General features: G+C 38.4%; 1 protein-coding gene across 1 annotated transcript in view; it reads right to left on the bottom strand.

Moving 5' to 3' along the window:
* The window catches only part of INTS9 (integrator complex subunit 9), a 75293-nt gene that overhangs the window by 38930 nt on the left and 19699 nt on the right, over window positions 1–16664 (bottom strand). Inside the window, exons 2-5 of the mRNA XM_069485087.1 lie at window positions 13777–13904; window positions 11678–11738; window positions 8311–8373; window positions 1619–1758 (exon numbers count right to left, since the gene is read on the bottom strand). Of these exons, the coding sequence (XP_069341188.1) occupies window positions 1619–1758; window positions 8311–8373; window positions 11678–11738; window positions 13777–13904 (392 nt within the window). The remainder of the gene's footprint in view (window positions 1–1618; window positions 1759–8310; window positions 8374–11677; window positions 11739–13776; window positions 13905–16664) is intronic.

The raw sequence follows: 16664 nt of genomic DNA, 5'->3' as shown, positions 1-16664 counted from the left end.
TGGAAAATCACAGAATCGCAGTCAAGGGAACAGAAGAAATGACACACTTGACTGCATGAAGGGTACACATGCTCTGGGGATCCATGGGACAATCCAACATGGGGATCCGTGTTGGAATTCCTGATGGCTAGAGGATGACCACAAAGCTAGAAATAGATTTTCAACATTTTGAATCTCTTTGCATAATCTAGCATAGATGATCCATATTGACTGAAGTCCTCTCCAAGTCAACATACAGATAATGGTAAGCCATAAATTTATTAGCATTTGAAAGCCGAACAACTTCATTTCATTTTCCATTTATTTATTCAGCACTAATAATCTCCTCCTTCCACCTTGAAGGAGCAGTACTATAGTTCCAAAATCCCAAGATCTGGGATCCAGGCTCATTATTGTTCTGGCTACAGCTTTCATGAGGACTATCTGGTGTGTCAATCCTCATCCTTTAACTTTTTCAGGCTCGAGTCTAATGTTTTAGCTCATCGTCTCATTGAAAACAATCCATCACTTTGAGTGTTTTACTTTCCTCTAATGAGCTTTCCTCAGATCCCTTATGGTTTTCAGCACACAATACAGGTAATATGGTTTGACATAAAAACAAGAAAATACCGTTTCATTTCTAATAATTCCATCTTGTTGGACATCTGTAAGACAACAGAATCCAACCTAGGAGTCTGTATCAACTCCTAGATCTTATATTTTTGGTTCTGACACTTTAATTTATACCATACTTGTTAATTTATTTCAATATAATAAATTAATAATTTTTTTCCTGGGTCATTTTCTTCATATATATATATATATATATATATATTTTTTTTTTTTTTTTTAAGAGACAGGGTCTTGCTTTGTCACCCAGGCTAGAGAGTAGTGGCATGATCATAGCTCACTGCAGCTTCCAACTCCTGGGCTCAAGCAATCCTCCCACCTCAGCCTTCTGACTAGCTGGGACTACAGGAGCATGCCACCATGCCAGCTAACTTCACATAATTTTTTTCTCACTAAATGATGCTATAGTTACTCGCAGCAACCGTCTATATCACAAAGGCTTGGTAGGGGCAGAGAAAGGGGTGGCAGAGGCTTCTCAGAGTCAAAGGCAGACTGTGCAGTTTTATTCCTTAGACTGCTGAGTTTCACTCTGTCAACAGCAGGGACAACCGAACCATCTGATTACTTATCTATCCCCTGTTTTCTATAAGCTGTCTCCATTTATACTCTGCAGTAAATCATAAAAGGGGAGAAATTTTGAAAGCAAAGCAATAAAATTTCCTCTTCTTAAAGATGCTATGTTCCTTTCCTCTGAAGCTCTTTACCTTGCATCTTTGTGGCAACTTCCTGAACATTACCTCCCCTACTTAGTATTATCTGGACAGAGGAGCTGTCTCCACGAACTCCTCCCAGTTTATATATATAAAAAGACTACTCGCCGCAGCAATCTCTAGGCATTTCCAATGAACATTCCTTTATTTAGAGAGTCACCTACTCCTGCCTATTCTTTGGGTTTAGCTGTTCAGAAGGAAATAACATTCACTCCTGGCATAATACTCTACTAAACAGTCATCACCAAAGGAGGCGCTCTACAGCCACACCTTAACAGGACAAGAATAAATACTCTCACCTGCCAATCTGAACCGTGGGTTCTGTGGCATATACTGTGCCTGTGAATCCAGTGTGCTCGGTGATGTAGGGCAGCGCCATCATGCAGTGATAGTTAGAGATGAGGATCACATCCACCGTAGACAGATCTATTAGCTCAGTCTGGAAGGAAAGGGAGGGAATGATACATATCTGTTCAGGGATAGATCAATATAATGTGACTAAAAATGATGTTGTCAGAATGCAGAGAAGCAGTTTTTGTACTACAGAATAATGATGCTTTTCCTGCAACACTTCCATTCTCTCATTTAGGATGTTTTCTAATATTGACATTAAGTGGTAGGACAGGATGGCTAATAACGAGAATGTAGCCAGTCCATCAGCAGCACTCTAATTTTACCAGAACAAGAGTTCTTCTGAATTAGATATATGAGGATAAATGACAACAGGACACTTTAACAGCTGCTGCCTGGCACGTGAAACCAGGTAACCTGAAGCAGAGAGAGCACAATGTAAGTTATAAGGACATACTAGAACGTGATGCATCACTGCTGCAGATTAAAGGGAAACGGGAAACAGCACGCAGAAACCAGCTCTTCACAAGTCAAATGTGGAGAATGGTTTTTTTTTTTTTTTGAGGCAACTTTTGACCACTAGTGCTGGATATGGAGCCAAAAAAAGTACAGTGGCAGTCATGAAAGGAAATTAGACTCTCCTCTTCTATCCTAATCTTAACACCAAATCTGCCCTTTTAGTCCATTAGTAGGGTCAGATGAAAAGAGGAAAGACAGGTTAGCAAGTGAGGGAAAATACTATCCAAGTTTGATAAATTTTACTGCAACTCTTTAGTTGAAGAACATTTTTTCCCATACATTTAAGTCCTTTCTGTCTGTTAAGGATCAACTCTCTTCTTCCACTAAGTCTTCCTGATTTTACCAGATGAAAGAAATCACTTCCTCCTCAGAACTCCCGAAGTACCGTGTGTGTATACCTCTTCCGACAGCACTCTATACAAAGCCACCTCAAAGTAGCACTTTGTCCTGTGTGACTCTTCTCTGGCTCCCACCCACCCACGATGGCCCAGTACAGATCTCGGTGAGCTTTACTGAAGGAAGGCAGCTTTATAAGCAGCATCTTCCGGAGGAAAAGTGAGATACTGTGGTTCAGAGACATCCTACCACTCGCTGAGCCTCCCTCGTGGAGGAGTTAACCCTGGGAAACGGTGCAGTGCACTAAGGACAAGGAAGGAAGTGTTCCAGTTAGGAGATGGGTCACTGAGCTACTATGTTCCCACAGAGAAGTAACAAAGATGTCTGTGGCATAAGCAGATGACAAGGGGCAGTGTGCCATTTTGGCTCTGGGTATTTTCTGGCTGAATGACTTTACATATAAAATAAGCTAATTTAATAAAGCTGCCAAGGCATCATCAGCTCCTGAGGACAGCATGCGGGTGGAGGTCATAAGCTACTCACTGCTAGGGCAATGGCATCTATGTGAATAACATGCCTAATGATAGTAATAGTCAGTCTATCCCACCCCTAACTCCATGCGTGCACTGCGCTTGCAAGACAACATCTCCATGATGAAGGATCACATAACATTCTGGGGGTCCTACTCTCCACTACCACTCCAGAATCACTTTTAAACAAACAAGGAAATTAAGACAGAGTAGCAGAATGATAGATCCACAAGAAAACAATGGGAATGACAGTTGAAGCAACAATAAAGCTTAAAAGCATCACCATCTTCCCTCATGCATACAGAAACCAGTCGAGAAAACCTGAAATTTCTCTTAAATATATATAATAATCAGCCCAGAGAGTCTAGAATTATGAGAAATAAAAAAATTCTTTGTGTGTGCATATTTTTATATATATTTGTGTGTATATAGATATATATATATATATATAGTGTGTGCCTACATAAATAATTTTTCCCCCAATAAATTTAACATTTAAACGACATTTACATACAATTGACCCTTGAACAACACAGGGGTTGAAGCGCCAACCCCCTCCCTTCCCAGCACCGCAGTTGAAAATGCACATATACTTTTTAACTCCTCAAAAGTCTAACTAATAGCCTGCTATTGACTGGAAGCCTTACTGATAACACAAACAGTGAATTAATACATATTTTGTATATGTACTGTATACTGTATTCTTACAATAAAGTAAGCTAGAGAAAAGAAAATGTTATTAAGAATATCCCACAAGGAAGAGAAAATACATTTACTATTCATTAAGTGGAAGTGGATCATCATGAAGATCTTCATTCTTGTCCTCTTCGTGTGAAACAGACCGGAGGAGGAGGAGGAAGCCGGGTTGGTCTTGCTGTCTCAGTGGTGGCAGAGGAGGAAGAGGTGGCAGAGGTAGAAGGGGAGGCAGGAGAAGAAGGCACACTCGGTGTAACTTTACAGAAATACATTGTAATTTCTGTCTGATTTTTCTGCTGCTTCTTTTCTCTAAAAATGTTTCTATAAAGCACCAATCCTTCCACTGTTTTAGCAGTGCCCCTGTTGTAAAAAGTCAAAAGCAGTCTTGGATAATTGGAACCCTTCTGCCAGATTGTCTAATGTCACTTTGTTTTATGCACTATTTCTTCTATGCCTCCTTCCTCATCACCTGGCACTGGTTTGGAAGCACTCATATCCATCAAGTCATCTTCTGTTAATTCCTCTGGTGTGGTGTCTATTAGCTCCTGAATTTCTCCAAGCTCTGTATCTTGAAATCATTTACCCCCCATTATTTTTGCTACATCTACGATCTCCTTCATGATTTGCTTGACTGGCTCTGTTGTAAATACTATGTCGTCACACACAACATCCAGACATGGTTTTCTCCAGCAGAAAACTGGTTCAGGTTTGATGACATTCATGGCTTTTTCTATAATAACAATGGCATCTTCAATGGTGTAATCCTTCCCAGACTTTCATGATGTTCTCTCAATTGGGGTTCTCTTCCACAGCTTTGACAATCCTTTCCATAGAGTACAATGTGTAATGAGTCTTAAAGGTCCTTATGATCCCCTGATCTAGCAGCTGAATTAGAGATGTTGTGTTTGGGGGACAAGTAGACCACTCTGATCCTTCAGTGTTGACCTCATGGGGTTCTGGGTGGTCAGGGGTATTGTCCAATATCAAAAGATCTTTAAAAGGTAGCCCTTTACTGGCAAGGTACTTCCTGAATTTGAGGACAAACCATCAACAGAACCAATCCATAAAAACGGTTCTCTTTGTCCAGGCCTTCTTGTTGTACAACCAAAATACTGGCAGCTGGTGTTTATCTTTTTCCTTCAAAGATCAGAGGTTAGCAACTTTATAGATAAAGGCAGTTCTGATCGTAATAGTAGAGTTAGGATATTCCTTCCTGCCATAAATCTTGGTGTTCACTCCTTTTCCTAACTAATAAATGTCTTTTGTGGCATTATTTTTTTTTTTTTCCTGAAATAGGGATCCTTTGTCTGCGTTAAGAACCTGTTCAAGTGGATATTTTCTTAATGGCATCTGGGAATTTGTCTGCTATCTCTTGGGCTGCAGAAGTAGCTTCTCCTGTTATATTGACATTTTTTAAGCCAAATCTCTTTCTATAATTATCAAACCATCCTTTGCTGGCATTAAATTCTCCAGCTTTAGATAATTCACCTTCCTTTTGCTTTAAGTTGTCATAATAATGACTTTGCTTTTTCTCGAATCATATTAGCAACTAAAGGTATGCCTTTTTTGTAGCAGTCCTGCAACCACATAAAAGTTGCATTTTCAATACAAGATAAAAAAGTATTTCACAAAAAGTGCCAGGTTTTTGCATCTGCTGGTGTAGCCACAGTGACGACTTCACAAATTTCCTTCTATAGCTGCAGACCGCAATCTACAGTACATATCAAGCAATTCAACTTTTTCTTATAATGTCATGACTTTTCTCTGCTTCTTGGGAGCACTTCCATCACCACTAGTAGCACTTCGTATGGGTCCCATGATGTTATTCAAGGCTTATAGTATTGCACTAAACACAATGAAAAATATACAAGAACTGCGAGAGATCACTTTTAACTGTGATACACAATTTACTGGACAGATAACTGCTCAAGTGGAGATGATCAGCCTCATGTGGTGTTTTAAGTGGATACTTGTAACACTTGAGCTCACCAAAAGAGCAATAGGATGTGGCTATGAAATCATTACAGCAGTGTAGTATGTACTACAGTTATTTTTATGTGTATTGTTTATATTCTTTGGACTGGGGATAGTGGAATAGTGTAACGTATGGTCTGCAAGTGTGTGCCTAAGTTTTGATAAATTATAACATTTTATAATAGATCTGTGTATATTTTATGGTATAAATGATAACATAGACTAGTATCTACATATATTTTAGGCATCCTTACATATTTTTTTCAATATTTCTAGATTCATCTGTGAGTTTTTTCAAATTGTTACAGATTTCCAAAAAATTTTCCAATATATTTATTGAAAAAAATCCATGTGTAAGTGGACCCATGCAGTTCAAACCCATATTGTTCAAGGGTCAACTGTATTTATACATTTACTTACATACTGTCACACAGTGGAACCCAATAAGATTACTTTAAAATGGTCGTGTACAAACACACTTGGGGTTCCACAGACCATAAACTGAATCAAAACAATCATAATTTATTGGTTGCTTACCATACTGTGCTAGACTATATGCACAGTCTGTGGTGTAGACTTTGGAGGAACACAATTATTTAAGGTAGTTGTACCAGATTATAAATTTCATGAGGATAGGAATTGGGTCTGCCTGGCTCAGCCGTAAGTCACTGAAGACTGGACATACCTCTCTCCTGCTTTTATTACTGTCTCGTTTTCTTCCAGTCATACAATGGCCTGGGGCTCTACCTTAAAATAGTGACTATTACTAATTTTGCGCCATAAAATCTTGCCTGAAAAACTTTATACGGCTCTAGAACCCTGAATAAATATGGTAATTCTTTAGTTTGAAAAAAGGTGATCTGCAAAATGGTTTAACTGTCTAATTTAAAAGTTGAGTATTCTATGGAGCAAGTCAGAAAGTCATCAGAACAGCAACTCATAAATTCTACGTTTGGTGTCTATGAACTGAAGTTTGCAGTAGTCAGTGCCACACGTGCTAAACTGAAAATAAAAGTAGCAACTGGGATTAGGAACCTTTGAACAGATGTGGAACTGCCCCACCAATTCCTCAGTGACAAATGATGACAAAAAGATTTTAATAGCAGCGAGGGGCAGCTCTGGATTCCTGGTAACTCTCTACCTTCAGCTTTATTCTTACTGCTAAATCTCAAACTTTCTCCCTTATCTACCACCTTGGATTACCATGTTTTTTTGTTTTTCTTCCTCTCTTTCACTCTGGTACCCTCAACAGCACAGGCACATATTTCAAAGAGAGAAAAAAGTTTATCTACAGGGTATCAAACAAAGTGTAGAAATGGGAAAGAAAGACAAGAAAAGAGAACAAAAATAAGAGAAGCTGCACTCCAAATTTCTTTTCTCTTTGGGTCTGAACTGTGAAAGTATTTTCTACAGTCACTGTAACTCACTGGCTTATGGAAAGCAGAGGATGGCAGCTTCTCTCCGATTTCCTCAGGAGCCCTGGCTTCCCTGCATGTCATCTGTCTGATCAGAACCCCCGGCCAGGCTGCTCTGGGGATTAGGCCTGTCAGCTGAGATCAACTGCCTTTAAAACTAATGGAAACTGATCTTGCTTTCCTGTGAAAGATAAAACTGGCCCCAAACCCTAACAAGAAGTCTCACTGCGAGAAAGGCAAATCTTGCATGTTCTCACTAATATGTGGGAGCTAAATATTAAAAACAATAGATCTCATGGAGACAGGGAGTAGAATGATGGTTACCAGAGGCCGGGGGTGGAGGTGGGGGGGGAGTAATGGAGAGGGGATAAAGTGGGGATGGTCAATGAGTACAAAAAGATAGTTAGAATGAACGATATTTGACAGCACAACAAAGTGACTATAATCAACAATAAGTTAGAGTATACTTTAATTGACATTGTATGCCTGTATCAAAATATCGCATGTACCCTATTAAAGATACACAACCCATAGTAATTTTTAAAAAGTCTAACTGTGATAATAATACATGACAGATATCCATGACTCAGTTCAGAATTCATGAATTTCAAACAATATTCAATATGATATTTCAAGCTAGCAAGAATTTTTAGTTTACTGGCATTGGCTGAATAATAGCAATTCTCAATTACCCACTGTAAGCAAGACCAGGGATAGCATGGCTAACCTAAGCAGAAAGGCATTAAATTACAAAACCGTAAGGTTTCATCCCGTAGGCACCCATTACAGAAATAAAAAATAATAGAGTAAGCAGGTAAAGAAACAAAGAATGAAGGCAAAAAAAATTTTTAAGAGAAAAACTAAAACAAAACAAAACTGAAAGGCTTGAGTTATTTCCTTACCTTGCTCAAAATTATGCCCTGGTAGAAATATTAGTGGGGATTATGGAAAGAGTTGGAAATAGGAAGAAGAGAGTGACTTAAATGATTTATAGACCATATAAAAAGCTCCTAAATGATCTTATTTTAGCTCTATAACAATGTACCTGGAGTAACAGATTCATTTAAACTTGAAAACAGGCAGCTAAGCCCCTTAACTTATCTCTTGACTTCATTTTGAGAAATTACACAATATGCTTTGTTTCCACAACAAGATGCACTTTAATCTTACCTCTGGTAAACAGAATTCAGGCACAGAATCCACAAATACGTGACCCGAGCACTCCTTTAGTTCCTAAAAGAAATTGAAAAGGAAAAATACTAGGAAGAGATATCTAATGGATATGGTACCAAAGAAATTTAATTCCCAAACTCATAAAGAGTCACAGATGTGTAGAGTTGGAAGGAAGCCAGGAGGGTATCTAGGCTAACCCTTCCTCCGTTTAGGCTCAGGTAGGTCCAGTGTCTTAATGACGGTAAAAACATTGGCTGGTGGCAGACTCCGGACTTGAATGCACATTTCTTGATGCCATTCAAGAAAGCCATGCATGGACACATGCTACTTCCATAACCCATGATCCAGGCTTCCAAATAATAGTCATGGAGACCACAACAGCAACATCAGAATTATCTGGGGACACTGATTAAATTAAAGATTCCTGGGCCGCGACACCTTAGGGATCAAAAACTAGGGATGAGGCCAAGGAATCTGTATTTATAACAAGCACCTCCAGTGATTCTGTTATTTAATCAGGTTGGGAGTCACGGCCCTAGATAGATTACTTAGAGGCTCCTTCTCTACCTCCCAAGGATTGGGGTGCAAGGGGCAAGAAAGGAGGGAGGATCACGAGTAGAGGGCAGGGATTAAACAACCACTACTACCACCACAACCATGAATGTAATGTTTGTCTTTGCCGAATATACAATTTATTTGGAATTATAAACTAAATGTATTTATTTTTTAAAAAAGCATGTGTGCGTGTATTATACACATATATATACACACAAAGAAACAGAATACAGTACACTTCCCCATCCCACCCATGACCTACCATATTTAATACGCCTATGTTAGTTTAGATTCCCCCACAGGCCTACCCCGAGAAAGGGCTTTTGAGAGCAAGTGGTTTATATGGGAGGTGCTGATAAAACAGCAGGAGAACGGGGAAGTGGTAAACAGAGAGAAGGGTAACTGATAATGGATATGTTATTGAGCCATATACTACTTTGAGCAACTGGAACTTACTGCTATGGGGAAACTGAGAAATGGTATAACACACACACCTCAGAGTTACCCTACTGAGGAGCAATGGGTCTGGAATATTTATACACCAACTCCTGCATTTTGTGCAGCTTCAGGAAAAAACTCTCAGGCAAAACCATACAGATCCTGGCAGCTGGAATTATGATGGAGTATACTGAAATAGAAAGACCACTAGGGTCTGCCACAATGCCTCCAGAAGGCCACGAGAGTTGTTTTCTCACCTCACTGACATTTGTAAACTGAAGTCTATGGTGGATTTTTTTCACCATCAAGGTTAAAGCTACCTATGACTTTACAACGAAACCAGTAAAAGATAGAAAAGACAGTCTCCTTTGCTCTTTCCACAAAGGGAAAGATAGTGTTATAATTTTGTTCTAGCACATTTCCATTAGTCACTGAACATTTATTTCTATGTATTCGTACATACATTTATCTATATTTACATACGAGGGTCTGAATGATTTTGCTTTCAATCTTTATCTGACAATAGGGCATTAACTACATGTTATTGTCCTTTTGAACTTTTCATGTGTCACATCATAACCTCGATAGCGTATCTCCTCCCTCTGCCTTCCACTGCATACTCTGGCTCCTCTCCTCACGTGAGCACTGTTTAACCAGTGATAGGCTGAGCCAAAGAGACTGAAAGCGGTTCTTAATTACAATGTACCTGCCAGCCAGAAACAAATGAGCAATTATGTTTAATGGGAGAAGACTCTCAACTCCCTCAGGATGAGGTTAAAAATGATTAAAGACAAATCATGGGAAATTTCAAAGCTTTGCCTGGTCTTTAATTGGCTATGTAATCTTCTTCCCCATAATGCTACATTTCAGGGCACGTCATATGATAAAGTCTCCTCTGAGGCTCTCATCCTTCCTGGCCTGCAGAAGCACATTTGCCATTCCAAACACTTACAATGTCACTGTATTTTATTCACCACTCCCTCCTAATGAAATACTCCCACATACACATGCAAGTCATTGCGCTCACAATGCGCTGGTAATGGGATGCTTCTGAGCCTTTCTCAGGGAACAATGATTTATAGCCAGCAGGAGACTCGGGCTGAAATCAGGTGCACAGGTTCCTGAATGTCACATAATTTCACAGTCAGCTATGAAGAAAATCTGGTTTCAAATTATGCATTTGGCTTGCACTTGAGGTTGGGGTGCAGTTACAGGAATTAATTCTGCAAAAAGGACCTCTTTATTTAACAGTATCTGCTATAAGAAAAAAGTGCTTTATTTAGATGAATCGTTTTAAGGATCTTTAAACTCATTCAGTTTTTCAACTGTGACACTTAGGAGAGTAAGAATGATTTAGAGATCTAATAAGTGGCCTTCCCATACCTCTGATTTTATTTTAGTACAGAGTTTGATATAGTTTTAACATTTTTTGTAGCTTTGGATTCTCATTTAATAAGTTTACTGTTAAAATACTGATATGAAGAAGGAAATACTGAAAAGATAAGCTAGTGTCAAAAATTTAATAGCCTTGGAAAAAAAGTAATTTAAATCATTTATTATAGGTCTAGTTAGTTAGTAATTAAAGTCATAACAGGACTCTAAACCCTAGATTCCTAGAACTGTTTTTTTTTTTTTTAAACAATCTATAAGATTGTCCATTCTCGGCTATCAGGAAAGGCTGGAATAGGATCAAAATCATAGTCTGGAAGAACTTCTACTCAAATTTGCCTAAGCACACTCCCCTCCTGCACCAGTCTTCCCATTTCCAAACACACTACTGTAAAGTAAAGTAGCCTGCTACGCAGAATATTCTCCATACTGTGGCCAGAATGATCCAAATAGACAATAATACTGTCCCTCTGGAAACTTCTGTGGCCTCCCATCACCCAAAAGATGACCCAAACATTTTACAAAGTCCTACCTTATCTGACCCCTGATAGCAGCAGTTAAAAATTCACATACTTGTGGATTTTAAAGTTATTTTAGAAAAAGTTTTACTTCTTCCAATCATAGAATCAGTATAGCTTCAAAATGAACTCTTGAATAAATATCACCTTTAAAACTCATTGCAATTCTAGAATAATAGTTTTCTTTCTGTGGTGATAAAAAGTATTTTTGTAGCAGAAGTACTTTGATTTTTACACATGAACAAACTGGATCTGAATCTGAAAAGAGATTCCCTAGAAGGCACTTAAAAACAATAATTACCAAGTAGCAAAGACCCCAGCACAGATTTTTGGGTTTTTCAGAGATATTGCACCTGAAGAAACAGATGAGCCATCAGTCATACTGCCACAGGTGGCTCTGGTATGAAAAGATGGATATCTACCAGGTGTAGATATGCTTCTGTTTTTTTTGTCTTGGGCATTACCTTGTCCAAGAAAGCATTTCCATCCTTTAGGGACCAGCCAGGAAGATTAGACAGCCTGGGACTGCAAAACAAAAGATTAAATTTTCCTAAATAGATTATAATCCTCAGTGATTTCATGGTGACTGTACTGTCTCCATCAAGTTAAAAGCAGTTTAAAATTACTGGCAGCAATGCTTACCACAAGTACCAATAAAAAAAGAAGAGAAATAACCATGTTGTATTATATCAAGCTTAAGAATTATACGGCCACGGGACAGTAAAAGGTCCAATAGTTCAGAAAAAATTGGGAGAACTAAAAGAATGCTATGAAGAAATAAAGAAAGATGAGACGCCAGAGCATTTTATAGTCTTCCAATCACCGCCTCCTGCTTTTCCTTGTTTGTGTTTGACTACAGCCTTGATGGGAGGGCAGAATGGGAATCTTCGTACTGCACATGACCAAGCAGACTCAGAGAGGCTGAGTGCTCCGAGGAGAACACTTACCCATGGAAGACTCACTACCTAACAGTCAGAAATCACCTCGAACACGAATACCTGAATTCTAGTCAAATCCAAACTCTGGATTCACTGCTTACAAGTACATCAGTCACTGTCACCTGTGGCATGAGGTTCCACAAAAAGCAGCCAGTTTTCTCAAGTTTTACAAAGTGATGCCATATCTAAGCGAATAGTTTCTAGAAGGTGAGTTTCATGATGTTACATTAAAAAAGTCTGAATTCAAAAAATCATTTACTGTTGATAATCTTAGGATTTAACTGTCTACTACTAACTGACCAGAAGAATTATATTGGAAACTGAAAATGCCAATAATTCAGGAGAGAAAACAATATGTTGGGCAAATAAAAAACTTAAGGACTATGGCAATGTGTGGAGAAAAAGCACATCAGGAGTACAAATTCGATGGCCAAACGATTGCAGCACTTCCCCACAAAATTAAAGTCTGTGAATTAAAAATTAAGGGCAAAGTAAAGGTGTGGGACTAAAAGGATTCTATAATCAGAAACCAAATACTTACATAGTTCCTCATTCTCTCTCCAAAATAATTTTATCAGACACTGACTTTTTAATTAGGTGATAGATAAGAAAGTCAAATAGAAACATAAATATGTGAATATTTGTCAATCTTCTAGAAAAGGTTAAAAACCCGAATAAAATATGTATGAATCTAATTTCTGAAGAAAGTGAGAATTTTGGGTGTAAATTTTAATTGTGACAATAATTCCAAACTTACAGAAAAGCTGCAAGAATGTAAGCACAATGAACTTCCACATATCCTTTATCTAGACTTACTGTTTACATTTTACCATTATTTACCCAAAAGTGAGAACTGCGATTTCATACTTGGGAATGAAAATCACTACTGGGAGAATAAAATTTGATTAGTATAAGTTATACCTGATGAAGCTTGCTATGCTTTTGAGCTCCTAAATCTACTTGAGATAGCTTTTCTGTCTCCTCTCTTATATGTGGTATCACTTTTTGCTATGATGAGTATATTTGCTTCCACAAGTTAGCCACTTCTTTTATAAACTGCAGCTTCTAAGTAGTAGCACGTGAGGAAACCAATTTCCTAAGACAAAGTCTTAGTTAAGTGCAAATGGTGCTGATTGTAGCCCTGAGGCAATCTGTCTGATTTAAGACGTGGACTTGGGCTACATTCATGGTTGTATGATAGCTAAAGTTGACCAGTATGAAAACAATGCACAGATGCCTTTTGAAATGTTAGACTCCGTAATGCTAAAGTCCCTGAAAAGGCAGCAAAATAATTCTAAAATTCAATTCTTGAGCTCATCAGTTGACCATGTATCAGCTCTTATGTGAACTAACAAGAAGGATGAAATATACATGACCTCAGTTGCACTGAGCAGTTGCAGGAACCTTTTACAGAAGCTCAGAAGTTATGATAAAGAAGTCAATCAATAAATCAATAGAACACTTTTCACCAACCCAGCCAAAGGAAATCACTTTGATAAAGAACATTTTTAAGGGAACAAAGCAAATTTACAACAACACACGAGGTACTGGTAAACTTTATACTAATGGGTACCATTTTTCAGCAAACCCAAGCTTGTTTTCTCTCTGGATGCAACAGAACATACCTTTGAACAAGTGGCAAAGGAAGGAAATTGAGGGTGGAAGTCATGTCCAGTCCGCAGTCCAACATAATCGTGGTTGATTTGAATTTGAGTACATTGCATGGTAAGGTTGGGTGCCCGGACAGGCAATACTGAAAAAAATTAAATCACTTTTATCAACAATCAATTACAGAAATAGTCTAAAAAATAAATTAACTTAAGTAAAACCAATAACCTTTTCTGGTAAGAACAGCACGTAAGCTCAGCTAACTTTCGATGTGGCTTGCTTCCTTTCGCTGCTTGGACACTACTTTCCCTAACAGTTCAAAATATTCAAAAGTCTCAGATTAAACCTGCCTTTTCATAGGTTACCAAGTTACATCCCATGCAAGCACAGTTTCACAGGGGACACAGTTATTCAAAATAGAAGGTTTTAAGGATATGGTTATCAATTTAATTCCACTCTCACGTGACTCTTCCAAATTCCCACTATCCCGTTTGCAGGGAAGTACTGCCTACAGCTGCGGAAGTCAACAAACTTCCAAGCTGGATCCTCCAACTGTGCTCTAGGTTTGGTTTTCTCCTCTTGTAAATAAGTGACTTTCCTGAAAGAGGAAATGGCTGGAAAGGTTAACTAATAAGCACCAATAAAGGTTTATGGCTTAGCCTTGTCAGAAGAACAAGTGACTTCCCTGATGGGCAGATACCATGCAGGAGTGTGGGACATCTACTCTGAACCACTCAGGAGTCTCTTGCCTGTGGCAGCCAAGCCCAGAGGTCAAAGGGGCAAAAGCCACAATGGTGAGGCAAGACAACACACTGACCCTAAACATTCCTCAGGTTCTCCTCAATGTAGTAGAGGTGACAGATCTGCCACACTGAAAATTATCTATATGGATGGTGCCCTGTCACCTTTGATAATTCTATTGCTGCTCTGACGAAAAGAAATGGAAGAAGACCTTTTCCCCCACTTTAAAAATCATTCCATAGGAGCCTCCCTTAAGCAGCAAAGCCCAGAAAACGAAGGGATCAGTGTTCAGGAATCCCTTGACAAGTCCGTTCACCCTTCTGATTTGAGCACAAGGACGGCACAAGTCAGAATGATGCTATGCCAATGCCTGGCCCCGCATGGCCAGAGCCACTTAGGCTAACTCTTTTCAGGTATTTGTCACTCCTGTTTGTGAGGTTGATACATTTTCTACTTTTCTCTAGAGGACGATATAAGAACTGATTATCTTTTAAAACTTCACGTTCTAAAACTGAAAAGGCCAAGAGCCAAGAAATTGTGAATATTTTGCAAGCATCTTCTTTATTTCAAGTTTATGTATGATGAGTACATTTTACCAAACCAAAATTCACAATTCATGGTCTGAAAAGGCACAAGAGTAGCTACCTATGATGAAAATAATCAAATTATTTAAAATTGCAATTGTGCTAAAGAAGCCCAGGATGCATGATTCAGGTATTAAAATTCCAGAAAAATTTTCCTGCTAATTAAGACAGAAATATCCCTATCTCTACCATCCATCTGGTTCCCTATTAGTAGCTCGGTCTTTATCTCTACCTAACGAATATCTGTTAAACTATCTCAAAACAAACTCAAAGCATCGTGTTAAACTGACTCCAAACTTAGCAAATATTCCAGTAAGAGCTTTCCTATAATTCTCTTTTCAAAGATAAAAAATCAGATAGAAAAACCTGGAAGAAAAAAATGAAATGTATATAATGGCTGTTTCTGTTTCTAATTGTGCAGTTTTCTTCTTTCAGCTTTCTCTATTTTCCAAATGTTAAGCAATGAGCATTTACTACATTCTTATAATCAGAAAAAAAATATGATTAAAACAAAACTGAAAATTCAGCAAGCCACACTGAATGACAAAATCTTTTTTATCTTCATCCTTAACTCTAATTTATGGATAAGATACACCAGAAGACAGAAGAACAATATGTAAACTTGCTGCTCAAAAGATTTTGGCAAAAGAAGTTAGACTTTACATTTGTTACTGTCATCAAAGGACAAAGAAAAGTGAGGAACATTTTATGAGGGCTATAACCAAATGGAAGAAATATTTCTAGAGCACCTACTAAAGGTGCCAGACCCTGAGCTCATTACCCTTATTTGTATGGATAGGGAAATTGAGCTTTACAGTTTGAGTGGCTTGTCTGGGAAGAGCCAAAGACACAGCGAGGTCCCTGACTCCAAAGAGCCCACTCATGACTCCCAAACTGCACTGCTCACTGTGGGTAAACTGAGCACACTGAGACACAGAGCGGCTGGCTGAGGTTTGCACGCCAGCTTGGGAGGCACCTGCAAAGGACCCAGAGATTGTTGTCTCCAGGGATGTTCTTTGTACCTTTCTTTGTGTGTCTGCAGCATCCAATCACCAAGCAGTTTACCACTGAGACTAATGCATAAAACCAGTAAGCAAACATTTGGCTTTAATTTTAAAACTAGAAAGAAGTCTACATCACAAAAAGCTTGAAAAATAGTGGGAAGAAAATATTACCTACAAACAATCACACCGATCTATTATCGTTTTTAAATTCTCTATTTTTCATCTTTGTAAAAGCTATATAATTTTAGTGTTCATACCAATCTGTGTGCTGCTTTTAAAACTCATGATGACTATGTTTTGTTTATGTTGCATCACACTTCATTTTTATTGGCCCGAGTAAATATACCATCGTTTGTTTAGTCATTCCCTTACTGCAGAATATTTAGAGTTGCTTCCAGTTGCTTTATAACAAACATGGCTGTGGTGATCACTTTAGTGCTTCAGGCTTTTTCCACATTGGACTATTTCTTCAGAGGATTCCCAGAAGTGGCATTAACTAGGTCAAAAAGATATGAGCATTTTATGGCTCTTGAAATCTGCTGCCAAAATGCTTTCCAAAAAAGGCTGAACTTATTT

The sequence above is a fragment of the Eulemur rufifrons genome, chromosome 12 (genome assembly GCF_041146395.1).
Source record: "Eulemur rufifrons isolate Redbay chromosome 12, OSU_ERuf_1, whole genome shotgun sequence".
NCBI lineage: Eukaryota > Metazoa > Chordata > Mammalia > Primates > Lemuridae > Eulemur > Eulemur rufifrons.
Note: the sequence above shows the minus strand (reverse complement) of the source record. Positions and strands in the feature narration are given on the sequence as shown.